Below are 21082 nucleotides of genomic sequence, written 5' to 3' on the forward strand. Positions count from 1 at the left end.
CACATTAAAGAAGAGCCAGCACACCCTTATCTGTGGGGAAAGTAAGGAGCTAGTGGGGGTTTAAACCCAAAGAGTGCACTTGGGGTTGACATACGGTGACAGACCTTTGGCTATGGGTTTGGTTTATGATTACGGACAGCGATTTCCCCATTTTTGTATAGCTTGTTTGTTTAGTGTTTGTTTTTAGAGAGGAACTGAGAAGACATGGAGGTAGACTCGAATGAGAGCTAGGGTTTTCCACCACACTCCACACTTCCCCTTTTTGTATTCCCCTCCTTGTGTGTAAATGTCCTTAAGACCGCCGCCTATCAAGCGAGCCCAGCACCATGTTAACCTCCCACAGTGTTACACCAGTAAGAAATTAATGAGAGCATCAATTATGTACTGTATACAGTTCGGAAACCATGGGCTGATACACAGTGTCCGGTTTAATTCGCTTGAAGAGAAAACTACAATTATTCAAGCAATGCCCTCATTGTCAGACACAGCTGGTACCTTTGCTGATGTGTGACGTGCTTTTGAAATCATTCGAGACACACGGCGCCCTAAAAGAATCATGGGGAAAAGAAAAGGTTTTCTATAACTGCAGTACAGTTATTCAAAAAGAGGGGGAGGGAGGATAACAAGACTGAAATTTGTTTTAGGGTTCAATTTGAGGATTTCAAATTAGGGTTTTATTGATAGGGTCAGGGTCAGCGTATTCTGCAGATTAATAATAAGCGTGTGTGAATGGACACCTGGCCTGGCAGAGCAAGAGGCAGACTGAAGTGTCAGACCATTGAAAGCCACATGTCGATTTACAGTATGCATTCACACAAGCTTTGTCCTTGATTAGCAGCAGTTTTGTTGCTTTTGTGCTGCTAGACACAATCCCCCTAAAACCTAGCATTCCCAGAAGGTCAATGAATTTTTCACATCTTATAAATGATTAATATGGCTAAAACGGAAGCGAGAGGAGTTTAAACATCACAAGAGTTATGGTGCGAAGTATTTTTTTGTAACAACACTCGTACCACAGTTACTGGGACCCCAATGTCCATCTTTCTGGCTTCTATACAAAGAAGACTGTAGATGTTGTAAGATGAGGTGACGTTAAAGCATGTATGGTCATCCCATTGAGACTAATGCAGCAGTTATTTTATTATTAGTATATTTTTTCAATATGTTCAAGACAGGAAAAAAGTGCATACAGTAAAACATGCAACAGTTTGTAAGTTAATGATGAAAAAAGGTTCAGAAAAATGTCATAGCACTAAGTGTAAATCCATACTAAAAACATCTGGTCTCCTTGTGTGATGTGTTTATTGTTAATTTGCTTTTTAACATGTTCAAAATAGTAAAACACTAATACAGTTACACCAGTAAGAGAAAAGCCCATACTGATAACATTGCATTATAAGATTATTCCTTTCTTATATATCACAGTACACTGAATAGTGCTCTGGAAAGCAATGTTTTATTTCATGTGGGTGGCAATGAAATAAGGATTCAAAGCAGATCTCTGCAGGGTGGAAGGGTTTTGTGGCATGAACAATTTTTCTTTAGCTGTCATTGCAATGCCATTATTTAAATCATGCCAGATTAACCATAAACGTTTTAAATCTCCTTACATTTAAATCCCCTTCAGAGAGGCATTAGCTGCTACTTATACTGTGAGAATGGCAAGAGGGCTTCACACCAAGATTAATTTGATAAATGTAGTTATTAATCTGTTATGCAGTTTTGATGCTAGATGTCGTTTTTTTAAGCTACTTGGTAGATTAATTTAAAACATGAGGCACACAAAAAGTTGTATTTTCTAATATACTTTTTATATACGTAAACATATACATGCCAAAAAGAATAATAGGCAACATCTATTTATTTATTGAATTAATTAACATTCTTTAACCACAATAGCCTCCTGAGAATAAAGCACTTTGCCACTAGGGTGCCAATAAAATCGGCCGCATACTTTGCATCAAGCATAGGTAATTCTGCCCCAAATTAATCTGCTTCTTATGATAACATATTCTTAAAATGTTAGCCTTTAATACAAATCTGAAACATAACCAAGCTTACATAAACATTCATATATTAATAAACGTTTTGATCGAATGTTGTGCTTTAATTAACATACTAATTAGTCACACAAAACAACGTTTCTGTTCAATTAAAACAACTATATATTTCCTTACATGATTTGAAACCGCATTTGTAAAAGTGTGACAGAAATGTTTTGTCTACCCACTTTTTGCAGATCATGGACTGAGTAAACGTTTGTCCTTTACAACACTACAGATTGTTGTAATGTGCTGACCTTCTCTTTACGACATGCTTTTCACGGTGATTCATGTGATTAAGAATTGATTGAAAACTTTCATCCTGGAATATGTGTGTGACTAACTCCAAACCCAAAGGCAATCCCACTAATGAATCTACCTCTAATCAGACTCACAAAGGTTCTCAGTATTCACGAATCTAGTCAAGGAAAAAATAAAAGAAAATCAATCTTTTATCATTACCACCTGGAACAAAAACTGTAGGTACAGTCTTTGGATTCTGCCATTGTAAAGACTATAGTTTGTACACAAATACCGACCTGTTATTATCCATGTATATTTTCCAGCTGAATTCAAATAAATGTTAATAACTTTGTTTTGGTTTTGATTTATTTTTTTCTTTTTCTTTTGCTATAAACAGTGATGTAAGAGCTGGATGTCCTTCGCGGTTATCTCTACGTTTGTCTTTCTAATTGTACAGCATAAGGTCAGTATTTCACAGAATACTGTGATAGGATACTAATATGCCTAATTTGGGGAGTTAAATTAAACTCAGACACCACATTTGAGTACATTTTTCCACCATACTAGTTTATGAATGCGACCTCAAACTATGTGCGGGTGATGACATTGGCACAGTTGATGGAAGAGTACAGTGCTGGTTTGGATTACTGGTATTTGTTCCTCACTAATCAACACCTTCCATGTCTCCTTCTTGCTAAGCTGGATCTGGTAATGGAGTCATTTATCTCTGTGTGAATTAGGATGCCCAGACAGAGACCAAGCATAATAAAAATAGATGCCTCACACACAGCATAGTGGATTCCCCGAAGCTGCCAATGCGAACACTTATGAGGGGAAAATCAAAGCCCTGAAAAACAATATATTGGTGCCTCCCCTTTAATCAAAACACAACACCAAACACCTGTAACTAAGCCTAGTTCAAATGACAGATTGGGAGGAAAAAATAAAAAATGAACAGGATTATTAGTAAGACGGCATGACAAAACAAGCTTTCAATAATCGTTCACGGTTCTGGCAGGCATTAAGTCAGTAGACAGATAAGGAAAGAGGCCTGTGTAAAAGAAGTCATATCTTATACAGGATCAGCCGCAAACAAACAATTTCAGCTGGAGCAATCCTCTCATAGTTTTATGTATTCAAGGCTACTAGAATCCAAATTAAACTTTGGTCTCAAAGTGTCCCTGTGTATGCCATGGGCTATTCTTGGCTCTGTGTTCAGTGTTTAGTATCACAAATGCCAGGGCATTTCATTTTGACAGGAGTCAAGTTGTGTTTTTTGAAGGAATGTATGTGTAGAATTTATTATCTTTAGCAGTGCTTATTATGCGGCATGTCCAGGAAATACATACATTTTATCATTGTTAATGTAAGCTAAGCATGATATCCTAGGGGATGGCACAGGTCATATATGCTTGATATGACAGATTTGTATTCCTGTAAACCTTTGTACACAACTCTAAAAGACTCTTCAATGGGTCTGAAATGTAACAGAAGTTCAATACATTTTCAATACAAACTCATTTACAAACGACAGAAAGCAAGGCACCCTCATCCAGGAGAGCCCCCATTCCTTTGACTCTCTTGAATACTGTATAAGAGATAGATTAATATGCAAGCCTCAAGATAACCACTAAGATTACCATTAACAGCCCCTATGTTATGACTTAAGTCAGACTTGAGTATTTAAAGGTCAAAACACAGTTGCATGTTGTATTCATGATTAGACATTTCATGCTGCCATTAATTATTATTTTTGCCGATGGAGAACAGCAAGGCAAAATACATTTTGGAGTGAGAGTTGAAAGTGTTCTGTACTTTTAAACACAGGATGATAGCACAATCTTTCAGTATCAGTTAAGGTCTACCATATAAAGAGGAGGCATAAATAAGGAACAAAGCAATCTGCAATATTGTGACTTGACTATAAGTGTCTGCGGCAGCAATGGCCTCTGATGTTTCCTGCCGTCTCAGGTTCACAACTTCCTGACTCCCCATGTACACCATTATAACTATCCTCAGGGATATAATATAAAAGTAAAACAACAACAGGTTGAACACAGAACGTCAGAACTGCACCGCTAGACTAAACATGTTTGACTTTTCAAACGCAATACTTAATGTCCTTATGTTAACACAATCAAGTAAATACACATTTAGCCTTCGTCTGTCTGGCTGTTGAAATTCTGAGTGACAAACTCAGTCAGTCTAAAGCATCTGTATGTAAGAAAGCCAAAATAGCAAACAGACTAATAATAAGAACAGAGAAATTCCACTGTATTCAAATCTCTCATGCCTGAACAACCACATACCCTCCCCTGTACTACGAGATTAATGGTATATGCAGGCAGATTTTGTGTTAACAGCAGGAAGGTATGTTTCATCTCTTTCAAATTCTCTTTAAAGCATTTTGTCTGTCTTATGCTTCCTCAAAATATTCTGGATTCCTTTCAAAAATACCTGTATCTGTGACAGGGAATGACCTCTTTTTGACCTTTATGGAAAACTACCTAATGGTAGTATTAATAATAGTAATAATAATAATTACAAACATTCAGTAATGTCTCCATAAGGGGACAAACATTTACTGTTAACCTTTCCATGCAGTTGAAGGTACAACTGAACTAAATGTTCATTAGCCAATTTGAAACATACTGACACTCATAGTAGCATGTGCGAGTGTGAGATCTTCAGAGGGAATAGTCCTAAATGTCCTTATTGATTCATTTTTTTCCCAAGATGCTGAATAATATTTATTTTCCATCTTTAAAATAGGGACAGAATATAAAGACAGCAAGAAACAATCAAGACCTCTGTTTGAGTGTTCATGAACCCTAGTTGCTGGAGGATCTAATATCAGCTGAGCCTCATTTGAGTAAATGTAGGCGGGATTCTAGTTATGTAGGCATACCATCTTAAACTGATATGTATATTAGCCACACCGCCCCCAAAAACAAAAACACAGAAACATATTTGAACTAAATAACATGACAGTCAACTGTAGTTAAACTAGCAATGTTCAAGGATCTATTGGACATTACAATGTATCCACAACTAACTACATTGTTTCTCTAATGTTGTGTCTCATTACAATTTTCTAATTTCTAATCTAATAACTAATTTTAATAGAAGTGTTAATTTAGTAGTAATCAGCACATAAAATATTAAATAGCTATATAATTATACTCTGTATTGGTGTTGTTATTGAGCTTCAGTCGAATGTGTATATTGTTTAAATGCCTAGAAGCACAGACAAGAAGATATAGTTAATACATTGTTTTACAAAGAGTCAATCCTCAAGGAATTTAAGCTGCAAAAAAAAATATGTGTTTAATTTAAGTCAGATACACATAAGCGTAATCCTTTGTAACATGACCCAATGCATTTTGACCTAAGCTTTATCTCATGCTGGAGATTTTTCTTGATGATAACACATGCTGACTGTCTTTTGCAGGACCATTTGAGAATACAGATTGCTTTCTTCACTTGTTTCAATCATGTTTCCCTCAAGTACATGGCACAGAAAACAGTCTGACTGAATAAAGTCTCAAAACAAACAGCATTTAAATCTGCCGTGTTTATAGTCTCGGGGCTTGTTAGTTGAAGGCATTCTCATGTATCTGACAAATTGGGACTGTTGGCCGGATGGAACTGCCTGCAACATCCTTTGCAATCGAACTGAACCTACCAACTTCAATATGAGACAAGACTTCTCTTTCAGTCTCACATAAAGAGTGGAGAGCAAGTGCTATGAGATCATTGACCTCCACAAAGAACACTTTATACCTCGTCAGGAAGGAAACCGGCTGAATACAGGGGAAAGCTCCTATCTGCCTCCGTTTCAGGTTCTGTATTCATTGATAGTACGTTATTAAGGCTTTATGGGATTTTGTTAATGAAATTTACACTACATAATTATTCACTTTTCTTTACCCTGCTAAGGTTACAAGCAAAGTCATCTTGGTGGTCCTTCGTGGACTTAGGTTCACATTATAAAAATGTTCACACAGTTTGGCGGGATTCCCTGCAACTGGCAGTGTTTGCTTAAACTCTCCCTGGACTGAATACGCAAGGGGCTAAATTACCCTCTCATCTCCCAGGGTGGTCCCTCCGGTGGGGAGTAATGCACACTGGCAGGGCGCTCCAGGGAAACCCTAGTTTTTGGGCAGGACCTCTTACCCCATCTACCTGGCCCGAAGGGTGGCAGAGGAAACTCAGGTCTAGACCGAAGCCTGGCTTTTATCTTTAACAAGTATAAAATCCTTTATGAAAACACAGAGAGCTTCCTGCAGCTCTGAACTATCAAACCTGCTGTGTTGCCCTGATGGTGGCCAAATACTGTATAAACCGTTTTGATTTGCAGCAATTAAAGTGCTACAAAACAGTTCCATATTTCGGCAAACCCAAGCAGGCCAAGCGTGCTGTGTATGGATTGCATTTCCAAGCAGCTCCATGGTCAGATAACACGGCATCACAGTGGTGCTTGTCATGGTCTGAAAAGTTTGGGTAGGGGGGGAAGGGCTGTGAGTCATGATCAAAAAGATCTAAGGCGAGCAATCTGCCTGACAGACTACCAGGTGCAGTAATTAAAAAGAGAGTGACCACAGGAAAGAGAGACCCTGCTCCAATAGCCTCAGAGGGAAAAAAGTTAAGACTCGTGCATGGAGCCGATTTCCAAAAGATTACGAGAAACGTTGCCTATGTACAGTATGCAACCACGCATTGCATGACTTTGGGTGTAAGGTCATTATGTACTTTTCAAGAAGCACCACAATATACCTGCTTACACCAGAACTAAACCTACAGAAAAACTGCAACACACCTCTGTAGTAGTGGCTGAGCAGGCTGGCTTCTAATTAAGTTCTGCCTGAGGGAACAACTTCATCCATGGACAGTAACCTTAAACTCAAAGACAATGGCACACAAACCTATTTATCTGGCATATGCTTTTATGAGGATTTGTTCTAGGTAGAATTGGTGTATCGCTCGTTTTAAATGCTTGACTGAGTAGTAGACATATTACAAGAGAAGTGATTTTTTTTATGGACACGCCCTGGCAAACTGCTTAATAAAAACTGTTAGAGTGCACTAAACTTCAGCTTCAGTTGTTTAACCACGACAGAAAAACACCAAGACTTACAATAACATTCCTTTTTCTTTTCTTTACTGGAGCAGCCGTGTATTTTAGAAACACAACACGTTGTAGAGAGAGCTTTAGTCCTCTTGTGTCAAGCTGGATGGAGAAAAACACTTCTTGCATGGCCCTGTCATAATAGCTGAGGGTTAAGTGGAGTGCTACACAGGCCTCCCCTTCAAAGGGGCCTCTTTATCATTACTACTGAAAACAGATGGTATCTGATGGAGTTGGGAACCATAGTTTTGGACACCTACTACTCCGGCTCAATCCCTTTTAATCCTGCTTCATTGTCTGTGTTTTGTGCTTTGATGATGGCTGCAGGTGTCTTCTTTTTCATTATTATCATAACCTCTTCAATGAATTAAAAAAGAAACCGCTGAGGCGTAGTAGCCCATCTCCAATTTCAGTTTTACTAAACTAAACTGCCTTCACACAACTATTTCAGTCTGTTGAACTTGGCAATGACATTTTACTGAACTCTTACTCCACAAGCAGGACCATGTCCTTTGGGAAACTCTTTCACTCGCATAGTCTCTGGAAACTCTGCCAGGACTAAAACGGTCACTTCAGCCCTCCAACCCTTATTGCTGACTTCTGCCATTGCCAGGTAACAATGCATGGTGACGAATTCACACAAACTAATACATCAAGCACCCCACTGATTAGAGATTTATGGTATCTGCACAAAGGCCGCCCACTAAGATTACTTCTGGTGATCTTTGGCGTTTTTGCCACAGTGACCTTTGCAGGGTGGGAATTCTCTTTGTGGCCTACTGCTATACATGGAGGGGAATGCTAACAATCCCAAATGCAAATAAATTACTCCAAAAGCCCATTTAACCAAATATGTTTATACAACCTTAAAAGCCATTCATTTACACATTGTCTGGATATTCCAAGTGAGACGCCACCAGATTACAAATGCTTGGAAATGTTCATGTGATGGTTCCCAAAAGCATTTATGTTATTCATTAGCATTATAGTTTCTTATATATTAAAAGTTACATACATGATTTTGTGTCCGGATCTAAAAGGTCTTGCAACTTTTCTTGGTTATTTTAAATAATCCTAGCTGGTTAAAATGCATTTGTTCCAATTATGGGAAACTTGTTTCAACTGTAAAAGCGACCTGTATGTGTTCTAGAGAAAATTACAGTATATCATTCAGAACAGATTCAGTACATAGTAGAATCAGTCTACTAGCACTCTTTTCAAATTATATCCATGCCCCTTCAATTACCTCAGACAATTAGGAAAAAAACAGCAATAAATTGTATTTATTGTATCATTTGCATTATATCATTATATGTAATTCAAAACAGCTGCATTGCATTGTACTGCTAAGGAACTGCAAAGGAATGATTAACAGTTCAGCTAATAACGAAAGACATGATGGTATAATAGCGTGTTGTTGGAAATACTTCTACTGATGGAGAGCAGTAAATCACTCGCAAAAGCGGAGAGTAGGACTCTGCAATCTGCTGTATATTTCAAGCATATTAATTCCTGGTATACAAAAGTATACATTTTCAAAGATACATATTCAGGTAAGACTAGGCACCTACTTAGAGAATGTAAAAAATAAAATATAATAAAAAACAAGCTAGATGACAGTGGATCTATAGCCTAATCCTGTTTGATTTCACTGTAATTCTTCTTGACAGACAACTCAGGACTGATTTTCTCTCATTAAGAGGTCAAGTTGTTGTAGATGTTGATTAAAAGGGGGCATTCAATTCATTTGAACAGTTCATGAATTAAATGGTACTAACTACTCCCATTAACAAAATTGCCTGAACCTTCTCCATTCATAGCAAATGTTATTAATTAAAAAAAAGGAACCAAAATAATGTTTTACTGAGAGAACTAGCAAGTGGAATGTGACTTTCAGACATTTTCCAAGACAAACAGTCTTACCTGACGCTGCACATGGTTTAGACTTGCCTGTGATTGGTTTCTCCCTCTTGGCTTCATGTCTGTACATTAGGTGAGGCTTTTTGTGCTCATCCTCATACTCCTCTTCGCCCGAGTTCATCAGAGGCTCCAAAAAATATTCCCCATCGTGGGTTCGAAATGTCCCAACCTGCGAGGGAAGAAACAGGAACCTGTCAACCTTCTTTCAAAACCAACATCTCTGTAAAAGAAAAAAATACACGAACCGCTCGATTCAGTGTTCATAAGACAGCGAGTTTAGGTGTTGGAGTTTTAAAATACTTTATGTGGCTTATTAAAATGTACTTAATGAAGGAAAATAGCTTTATTAAAAAGAGGTTATATGTTACACAAACCCATATATCTCTTGTAATGACTTGTTTTATTACAGTACTATCTGCAAGTATGTTAAATACTAGGTAGCGTCATTTTCTATTGATTTAAGAGGCTCAGATCTACTACAAGGTCGCCGAAATATCTATGAACTGCTTAAGCAACATGAGTAAACATACACCTGATATGACAGAAAAAAATATATAGATAGGCTGGTGCGTAGTTGTTTTCCCTCAGATTTAATTCAATTGAGGCTGAAGGCATACAACAAAAGTAAACATTACAAAGACGTGAATAAAACCCTTATATTTGTGTGGGTAAAGTTGCCACTGGGCCCCACCAGACCAGAAAGGTGTGACACCAGTTTTGGAATGCCACTTTCAGTTTTTACTGAATCCAAAATGTAAAGCAATACATTTTACCTCATTTAACCTATTGACGGAACATGTGCATGAAGTTTCCATTCCTTCATCAAAATAGATAATCTGTTTTTTTTAGCTTTACTTGACTGTCGAGCAGATTAATATTGGATGCTAGTACTTTGAAAAAATGTGAATTAAGAGGACAGCAAGAAAAAATATTTCATGTTCTCAAAGGGAAACAAAAATATATCTGAATGTGTCGTCATTCTTTTATTTTACTTACACTGTACTGGACTTTTCTTGTGATTTTTGCACCTCTGCTAAACACTCAGGAGAGAGTGTGTAATTTCTGGCTTTTTAATTAATCAATTTAAATCATACAGAAGGAGGTTGACATCCACAAAATTGTGATTACAAGCCACTGGACTGTGGTTTTGCGGCAAGTTAAAAAGTATCCATTAAACCTATATTAAGGATTCACGTTTCTCTGAGACCAGGACACTATGTTAGATGTGGGTCAGGAGGACCAAAAGAAAGTACCTGAAACTAAATTTAACCTGAGGTGAACACTCTCTGGACATGAATGAGATGCAGACCATTAATTATAAACTGTACTTATAATATTCTGTTCCTGGAGTTCAAACACTTCTTGGAAAGACTCCTAATTTAGCAACCAGGTGCTCTGAGACTCTTGCAGCCAGGTGACATTGGCATTAGATAACCAAATTTAACTTGCCACTCTTACATGGCTATAAATTAATGAACAGTGCCTATTTCCACCATATCCCACGTGACAAACCAGCTTTATGAAGAGGAGGTATGTGGGAATTCTGACATTAAAATAATAGACTTCTCTATAATATATAATAATGTTTTCTTGAAAGTCTGAAAGTAAGCACAATCTAGTAGCAATCCATTTATCATTTGCTTCCAGCTTTAAGATAAAATGATTGAAGGGAAACAATGTTCAATACGTTTGCCTTTATTTGTTCACTAGTCTCATTTGACTATTCACCAATAGCTATAATTTAACCTGTATGACAGATATGTGTACTAGTGTTTTGGGTTTTCTGTTCCATTATTGCTTTGTTACCACGTATCATGTATGTGACACATACCCTGTTCTATTTTTTTTTCTGTGAAGGGTCAAAGGGCAAACTATGGGAGGCCACACACCCCTGTACTGAAAATACAGAGCACGAGGGCAGACATTTTGGAGTAGAGTGAATTGAATTGTGACGGCCAAACTCTGTACAATACCCAGCGCTGTGTTCCCCACGGCTGCTGATCAACTGTAAAGTCTTCATCCATTCCAAATCTCCACACCCATTGACAAGGCTTTCATAAGCTCTACTGCCCCATTCAGAGCTCACCCTTTATAAATAACCTGTCAGGTTATGCATCTTAACTACACAAAAAAGACTCAGAAGAACGTATTCAAACAAGACACGGGAGCTCAAGAATCGGAAAAACATCCGCCTGCTGAAGAATTATATATAAATCCCAATCCCTAATTAGCAAAAGCCCGGTTTCGCAAATTGGAGTGTTTCCCACTGCAGATTTGTCCAATGTAAATATACTCTATTGTTAAGTTGTTATGTTTCTCTTTGAAGGTGAGCATAACCACTAGGCAACGAACTGTCATTTACAAAAGAAGAAGCTGGGGCCAAAATACAAATGAACATGTGTAAAATAATGATAAGACACACTTGATCCTGTATACAGTGAACACATACTACAAAGTAAAAACCATTCATGAACGAATTAGCCATTAGAGGTAATGGTAAGTTCACTGGCAAATATTTGTTTTCACCATTCAAACGAAACAAAACTAAAAAGTGTCTTTAACTTAGGACAGGCTTGAGAAGACCTACCTAAAACTGAATGTCATAACAAACCCTAAATCAGAATTAATAGTGAAAATAATTATATAAAGTCAAGACTATACAACAAAACATAGATTTAAATAAATGTATCAATATGTGTCAGTAGTTTTATTTATTTTACTTTTTTCCTCAAATATTTTCTGTTAAATGAGGAGCTGATTTGTTTGATGGGCTGACTGACTGTTGACTGCCTGCCTAAATGACAGCACACAATGACGTATCTAAACCTGTCCCTGTTGAGTGAGGTGACATCTAACAAAACACTGAATTACCTACCTGTGCGGTTTTGTTAATACATTAAAATAACTGGGTATATATTTATATTTAAATTTGTACAAAAATAAGAAGAAGTTGCACAAGAAAAGTCCTTCAGCCCAAGGATACCACTCAACTTGACTCTTTCAAACAGCAGCCACTTACACAAATAGACTTAAGCTTTTCTGACAGCAGTGAGGACTTTCTCATAGGGAGGTATCAAACAAAGCAGTTCTTTCAATATTTGGTGTTGGACCGTTCCATGTAAGTGCAGGCTGACATGCCATGCCAGTAGTACTTTCCATCCAGCTGAGGGATTATTATAACACAGTAGATAATGGTGTTTGTATTGTTAAAAATCTTGAACTTTGTTTTATTTACTCATAGTTTCCTAACTATGTTGAACTTGAGGAAGAAGCATGTAATGTCCAGCATGAAACATGCATTCATAAAAGTATGAAGTCATCCAGAGTGAACACTCAGACTGTGAAATGGGCTGACTGCTGTCGGGAAAATGCAAATATTGATCTGTCAGTCAAATCCATCATAAAGCTGCCTAGTTCAGCATGGGTTCACTCAGCACCAGACAAAAATGCTAAAAAGTGAATGTACGGTAAATGAGTGCTTGAATGGGAAATAGCAAGCAGGAATGTTGTTTGTTTGGGTGTTTCCATAACTATTTCAGGTAGTGTGTATCTTTGCTCCTTTTTTGAGTGAAAACAATAAAAAGAGTTATTGCTTGCTGGAAGAAAAACATCACCACCTGTATAATCTTGTAAACTTTTTTCATTTTTCCATCACGGCCTCTCACTATCGGGAATCACAATGAAGCCTAGCCCTTACTTAACAAATAGTATGATTCCTAGCATGTGGAGAATATATATTTATTTAAAATTAATGTCAAAGGATACTCACTGTCTCACAAACAGGATTAACATTCATTCCACTATATGAACTACAACTAATTGACTTGAGTCAGACTTTCTTTTAAGGGAAGAATGTTCTCATTCTATTAAGAAAATTCCTCCTACTGTGCTTTATGCGTCCTTACAGTAAAATGCAATACGTTGGATCAACATAGTCTTCGCCACAATTTAGTACAAGTGTCCTGCTCAGAGACAACATGCATTAATAGGGAGGAAAACAGGTTTCTATACCATGAGGTTTTATTTGCCAATAAAAATAAATGTAGCAATAAATTAAAAAGTGTGTTCAGACCCCTCAGAAATCTCTCATGGTAACAAACCAATGCATAGTTTTACAATGATATGAAGAAGTTTGTTTTTTTCAAGCAATGCCTGTCCCTGGTCTGATAAATGTTAATAAAAACCTTACATTAATTGATGCAGTAACTCAATTAATGTGGCTGCTTCTTGTAATGGGTGACTTGCTCCTTGACCTCTTTCTAGCTTCTCTTCTCAAGAGGAGATGATTCAAGGTAAGAAGGCCAATGTACACAAACCACCTCGAGTGCATCTGAGCAGATGGCAGCGCCGTGCACTCGATGTGACCCTCCCTTCTAAACAGCATAAGCAGGGGAAGGCGAAACACATGATGACAAAAACTACAAAATGAATACAAACAATACTTAATGTTGTTTAAGCTGCAGTGAGCTCATATGGGAAATTCAACCCAGCTGAATACGAAAATGTGTTTAATCTGTTTAATGATATAGAAAATTGAATTAATACTGAATAATTATACTCATCATCTTTAATATTTTTGTCAAGTCCTTCCCGACGCTGTAGAACATGACAAATAAAACTCTTAAGTCTACGGCTGCTGTTCTGCTATGGGTGCTGAAACGCCACATTTCCATGTGTCCTCGGAAGTAAAAACACGACCTTTTCAAATTGCCAGCATTCGTTTACACGACCTCTGGGGCCCAATGACATCAGTAGCACTAGCAGGGTGAAAGTCATTTTTTTTCAAATGGCATCAGTAATGGCTTCACAGCAAAGCAGCAATGAGGAGTAGTGGGTATGGCTCTGGATTCCTGAGTGGAGGGTAAAGAGTTAAATCCCAGTAAAACCATAGCTGGATAAAGGAGTATTGTATATAAAAAATAATGTGATATATAGTAACAACTCTAAGTCACCCTGGATAATGCTGTCTGTCTAATACAACAACAAGATTGACAGTGACATCAAGGCTCTTCTGATAACTTGTGAGCAATGGACTATGGACAATACTTCAAGTCATTTAAACCAATCTATTCAAGCTTGTGTAGCACAACTTGAGGCCAATGGGATCTGAGATCTCCAACATGTGAGTGATTTCTCAGTTTGTGTTGCATTTTTCTACCTCTGACACAGTGCCCTAGTGACTGGCAATCATCACTGACATTGGGTTCAACTTCTCAAGCATCTCAGCTCTACTGTCATTGAAGCCATAAGACATTGACCACCAACTTTAACACACTGCAGTGTGTGGCTGTTTGCCATCAGGCCCTGGCACAGTGGAGTTTTCCAATGGATCTGTACCTGTTAATTTGCCCTAAATGTTACATTGTCTCGACAGCAAAAGGAACTAAATGCATTTCCAATACCTGGTCTTTTATTTTTTAAAACAACAATTAAACACTAATAAAGGTATTGGCTGGATGAAAGTAGTACACTGACAGCTTAGGCAGAAATCCTGTCATTTTCCACTGAACCCAAACCCTTCGATGTGAAGACAACCTGATATGTCTATTTCATCCCACAATTACACCCCAGCTCTATTTATGTGTAATTTTGAAATATGATATTCCCTACTTTTGTCTAGCAGTGTATTCACTACATTAACATATATAACAAAATAAATAAACTACTGTACATTTCATCTGTAGTAAGGCTGTCAATTTAAAGTTTATTAGGTGCTTTTTTGTGATGGTGTTTATTTAATAATATTTACTATAAACATAAGGCAATTATTGTTTGGAGCTGCCAATTAGATGACATAATAAGCTTTATGATATTCATTGCCTGTTTATTTTAATCAGCATCTTGTATAGCTGTTGTACTGTTGTAGTATTAGATAATTATTCCTTCCAATCAATACATATAGTATGTAAAGCAGCAGAAGATTCCTTGTCTAACTCTTACTGTTGTCTTTTGCCCAGACTGTACTGAGCTACCTACACACCCTCATCTCTCCTTACACTCCCTCCAGACCTCCACAGTCCTCCTGTGCCAGAAGACTCACTGTACCCCCTCTCTGCTCCCCTTCCTCCTTTTCCACCCACGCCATTAAGTGGTGGAACGACCCTCCCACTAAGGTCAAGACCACACAGTCCCTGACCACTTTTGGTGTGATTACTCAAGACACATCTGTTCAGACTGTACCTGTAATACAGCAGCCTAATCTCCTGGTTATATTACTGCACTCTTGTAATGCTCTAAACTGTAACACTGCAGGGTTTTTTTTTGGATACCATCAAAAAGCACCCAAATCCACCAAACTGTGTTGTGTTTTTGTGGTGTGGAGAAATGTCAAATGGGAGTAACTTGAGTCTGATGAGCAACAACAAAATCTAGGTCATCAGGTTAGAGAATAACCAATCATGAAATATATATGATAAAATGAATTTATAATCAGGGTGTTATAAGAAATCAAAATAAGATAGTCCTTGGTATACAATATACCAAAATCTAACAAAAATACAAATGTGTGTTGGAAATGGACACTGCCACCCAGCCCAGACTGAATACAAACTATACAGCACATCTCAAATGCAGATTACTATGGATTCATATGTTCACCAAGACAGGGAAACCCAAACCGTCTGTAGTCAAACACTGTTTGCTCTGTACAACTTTCACATTACTGCAAACCACATATATCTGAACAAGTATTACATAGTGGGTTGTGTTGATTTGGAATATTCTGTTCAACAAGGCTAAGGTGTTTTCTAAACATTTCCGAGCCAGTAGGAGGGCATACATTAGACAATGTGGTCGAGGTCAACTTGCTGTGTGTGACCTTGTCTCAATAGTCTTATCTGACCTGCACAATACAGTGCTGCACTTCCACGTGGGGTTTTACACGAGCCATTGATACTTTATAATATTCACAGGGAAAATAACCAGATGAGATCCCCTATTTCTTTTCTAGTCTATGCTGCTATCAGTATCCAAACAAACTAAGAACAAGTGAAAGATTCTGAGTTACCAATGAATGCATGTGTAGCGTGCTTAAAACTTTAGTAATGAATGGGTGATACTGAAATATGTAGAGTTTAGTTTAATATGGGTGCTAAGAGTAGGATTGGTGTTGGCTTCCCATTAAGGCACCATTGCACACATGAAATGGCCTTAACCATCTGCTTCCAGGTGCCTGAAGCATGCAAAGCCAGCACACCCTAGATGTCCATTCCAGTTAACATGGTTAGTATAACATTTTGACCATCTGTCATGCAGCCACTGCCCTGTGTCAAACATAATCAAAAGTTACTCACAAGGCCAGTGCATAGGCTAAAGACGGCAGTGTGTGCATCCTGAGCATTGACGTGCCCTCGGAAGAAGCAGTGCCTGACATCAGCAGTGTCCTCATATGTCTCCGACGAGTTGCCGCGGCTCTCCCCTAAGTGTGTCACCACGTAGGAAGGCGAGATGAATCCGCAGTCGGCGGTGAGGTTGAGGTGGAAGCGCTGCCCAAAAGCATCAATCCTGTAGTGCGCCCGGGAGCCCCAGGGCTCTGCGCCCGCACTCCTGCGCCTCCGCCTGTAGTGCAGCGTGTGGGGAAAGGTCTCTCCAAACCCATTCACACGGACAGGCGTGATGATCTCGTAGGATGACAGCTGCTTGATGAAGGTCTCTGCGAAAGAGTGACGAGCACAATCCACATCAATGGGACAGGACTCGAGTGTGTGCGGACCTGTGTTTGCACCACGCGTGACACACCAAGGACTGCATGCATTTGAACCAGAGCGGAATGGGTGTATGCATGACTTTAACCATGTGCAATGGTGGTATGTGCACATTATTTTAATTCTCAACTTTCCACTCAGCGCCATTGCCCCCCCACCACCACCACCACCACCACCAACCCCCCAAACAAAATCCAACACTCTGCTCAAACCGTGCACCCCCCCACCCCAATCCCCAAGACATTCACCTTGTTTGGGATGCAACCGGTACTGCAGTGAAGTCCCAATGAGCGCGGAGAGGTGACACAGTAGAGCAACCAGCCGGACTGCAAGCTGCATGGTTTCCTCTGCGAAGAAGCACCGCTTTTCTTTCCTGCCTCTCCCGTCTCCAGGGAAGTACCCTCTCTCCCTCTCTCTCCCCCTCCTCCTCTCCCGGCTTGTCAGCAGCGGCGGCGGCGGCGGCAGGTCGTCGGCTCCGCGGCGGCTCTCTGCAGCACTAGTCTCGGGCAGTGCAATCCCCTCATCGCGGCACCCGAGATCTTGAGAAAGGGGGGGGAAGACCACAAAAACGGGAAAAAGGAAAGAAAACAACAAACTACTCTTTGCTATACATTCCCAAAGAGTCGGTGCCTGTGGGAGCTACTTGTAGCGGACGGGATCGGTGCCAGCTGAGCTGCTCCTGAGCGTCCATGCAGCAGCCCCGCAGCCCCGAGCCAACATCAAACGCTGGCGCCGCCCCCGGCCCGGGCGGCCAATCACGGGCGGGTCGGGTGTCTTCCCCGCCGCCGGCAGCGCAGCGCGACTGTTACTGTTGCAGTCTTGCTGGGGCTCAAGGTGGCCATGAAGTTGGCGTGTTACTATATCGCCAGCACTGTGGTGTCCGTGGGGCTGTGAGATGGGAGTCTGGTGTTTTCACGCATGCAACTGCAATCCGTTACTATATCTCGCTTTACTGCGCGGGCATCTGCTTAAGTGTGCGTGCGATTCCGCAGCTAAGGTGTCCTGGTCGTCTGCACACGCTGCAGCGCTGGTCTTTCCCGGGATCCCGTCGTTTCCCGTCTGGCGTGATGCAAAAGAAGCCTCTTCAATCCACACTCCCCCCCCCCACCCCCCGTTTGTATTGAATCTGCTGGTGCGTCTCGACACTGTGCCACGGTGTAAATCACTTAAGGGTGCCCAGATCCCCCCCCCCCTGGCTTTTGTTTCCATTGCAATGCATGCAAGTGTCAAATGATTGTGCCCCCTATCTGGTGCAGAAGTAAACTCATTAGATTCGGCATTACCTCACCGGAAAACCTCTTTTCCAGGCTCAGATGTGTCCCCCCCCCCCCCGTCGGTTTCCAAAGCTATATCTGTTATTATGCAACTCAATGCAGCTGCTGCTTCTAGTACTTGGGGATGATGATGGTGATTATAGTTCTTGTAAGGAGAATCTGTTTCATATGGATATTCATACCTAGTTATTGTATCTGGTGCGCTTTCTGTAGTGCACCTGTTGCTTCTTGACTGGGTAGGTAACTTTAACAACAATAAGGCCATACAATACTATTTTAAACTAATAGAAAGGATTAAAATATGTTGTGTACCTAACCGTTTAAATATGTTGTTAAATGTATCCAAGAAATGCAACTGTATGACTTACGCATGAACGTGACGTGAAATATTCTTGTTGTTTTTGTTTTGCTTTTTGTGTCGGACAATTAACATATTGCACTATAAACAGAGGTCGCAGGTTTATGCAAAAGAATAACCGAGCCTAAATAAACCATTGTCAAGTCTCATGTAAAAAAACACATCAACACTTCCATATTAAATTACAATGACCTAATCACCTCTGCGTTTCTCAATTTTACAGCATGTAAAATATGAAATGGGCTGTTATATTTTTAGTAACCAGCAGTAACAAATCTATTTTCTAGACTGATCAAAATGCATCAAAGTGGACTGAAGCAGTGCAGTTTCTTTTTTTCTTTTATTCTTAAATATCTCTCTATATTCTGGTCCCTTATGTGGGGCTTCCCTATGGTGTTATTCAGAGATAGTTAATCAAATAATTGGTGATGCCATCTTCTGTGCCCTGCATTCATTTCGGATCATACCATCATCTTAAAGATTCCCTTTTAATTCTGCAGTTATTAATTATATATTTATTTTGATAATGCAGCAACACCAATAATAATGTCCCATTCAAGACTTTAAATATTCAATCTCATTTACTATATTTCTGCTTGATTAAGCAATTCATTCTAAAATAATTGCTAAATGTTAAATGGAGAAATTTAGTATGATGCTCTTGTTGTCCATACTTACACAACTTAAAATTACGTTTTCTGAACCATAAATTGCCAATAATAATTTCCTCTAACTTTGATTTTATGGACTTGAGCAATTGATAATTTCATTATTTTTTAAAGAATAGTTTGTTGGACATAATTCAAGCACTAACAAACAATGATTTTCAATAGTCACATGCAAGTGTGCTTAAGACTCACACAAAATATTAGTAATAGGCATATTATTAATATTGAATTTATATTTAAGGTGTCCAGATATTTAGTAACTAGGAGTGGTGAGATATATATATATACACATATACACACTCACCTAGAGGATTATTAGGAACACCTGTTCAATTTCTCATTAATGCAATTATCTAACCAACCAATCACATGGCAGTTGCTTCAATGCATTTAGGGGTGTGGTCCTGGTCAACACAATCTCCTGAACTCCAAACTGAATGTCTGAATGGGAAAGAAAGGTGATTTAAGCAATTTTGAGCGTGGCATGGTTGTTGGTGCCAGACGGGCCGGTCTGAGTATTTCACAATCTGCTCAGTTACTGGGATTTTCACGCACAACCATTTCTAGGGTTTACAAAGAATGGTGTGAAAAGGGAAAAACATCCAGTATGCGGCAGTCCTGTGGGCAAAAATGCCTTGTTGATGCTAGAGGTCAGAGGAGCCTAAAGGGGCCTAAAGTGTGCCAAGAAAACATCCTCCACACCATTACACCACCACCACCAGCCTGCACAGTGGTTACAAGGCATGATGGATCCATGTTCTCATTCTGTTTACGCCAAATTCTGACTCTACCATCTGAATGTCTCAACAGAAATCGAGACTCATCAGACCAGGCAACATTTTTCCAGTCTTCAACTGTCCAATTTTGGTGAGCTTGTGCAAATTGTAGCCTCTTTTTCCTATTTGTAGTGGAGATGAGTGGTACCCGGTGGGGTCTTCTGCTGTTGTAGCCCATCCGCCTCAAGGTTGTACGTGTTGTGGCTTCACAAATGCTTTGCTGCATACCTCGGTTGTAACGAGTGGTTATTTCAGTCAAAGTTGCTCTTCTATCAGCTTGAATCAGTCGGCCCATTCTCCTCTGACCTCTAGCATCAACAAGGCATTTTCGCCCACAGGACTGCCGCATACTGGATGTTTTTCCCTTTTCACACCATTCTTTGTAAACCCTAGTTGTGCGTGAAAATCCCAGTAACTGAGCAGATTGTGAAATACTCAGACCGGCCTGTCTGGCACCAACAACCATGGTTGTTTAGGTGAGTGTATATATATGTGTGTGTGTGTGTGTGTTGGTGTGTGCGTGAATAAGTACAATTACTCCTTGGATGGTTTAAAAATAACCCCTCTGTCAGTGCATCACTATTTAAATGACAGTAAATTGAGTATTTAGTGGTCTGTGTTCCTGACTGCAACCTTTGTGTGTGTCAACCACAGCACCCAGCTGCAGGGGAGAGGGGACCCACCTGCAGCTAATCACAGCCACGTAAACAAAGGGCAGGTGTGGCAGGGATTTGTTTCCCTGTTCTTACTAGTGTGCTGCTTAGTAAAGAGGAGGAGAGCTGGACAGTGTCTAGTGGACAATGCTTGTGCAGGATGGAAGAGCGAGAAAACAAATCCATCATCTCGATTCATGTACTTTTGTTTTCTCACATTTTATGTTGATGCTTTGATGGACACGTGTGGTTCTGGCAGAGAAGGGAGGGAGGGATCAAGTTTCAGGGATTTTCAGTTAGACATATTTACACTGCGT

At 39.5% G+C, this 21082-nt stretch overlaps 1 protein-coding gene across 1 annotated transcript in view; it reads right to left on the reverse strand.

The window, feature by feature from the left end:
• Window positions 1-17749, reverse strand: part of LOC136771680 (A disintegrin and metalloproteinase with thrombospondin motifs 20) — a 97161-nt gene extending 79412 nt beyond the window's left edge. Inside the window, exons 1-3 of the mRNA XM_066724142.1 lie at window positions 17285-17749; window positions 16626-16984; window positions 9337-9502 (exon numbers count right to left, since the gene is read on the reverse strand). Coding sequence (XP_066580239.1) covers window positions 9337-9502; window positions 16626-16984; window positions 17285-17375 — 616 coding nt within the window. The 5' untranslated portion in view covers window positions 17376-17749. The remainder of the gene's footprint in view (window positions 1-9336; window positions 9503-16625; window positions 16985-17284) is intronic.
• Window positions 17750-21082: the final 3333 nt, after the last annotated feature.

The sequence above is a fragment of the Amia ocellicauda genome, chromosome 15 (assembly GCF_036373705.1).
Source record: "Amia ocellicauda isolate fAmiCal2 chromosome 15, fAmiCal2.hap1, whole genome shotgun sequence".
Taxonomy (NCBI): domain Eukaryota; kingdom Metazoa; phylum Chordata; class Actinopteri; order Amiiformes; family Amiidae; genus Amia; species Amia ocellicauda.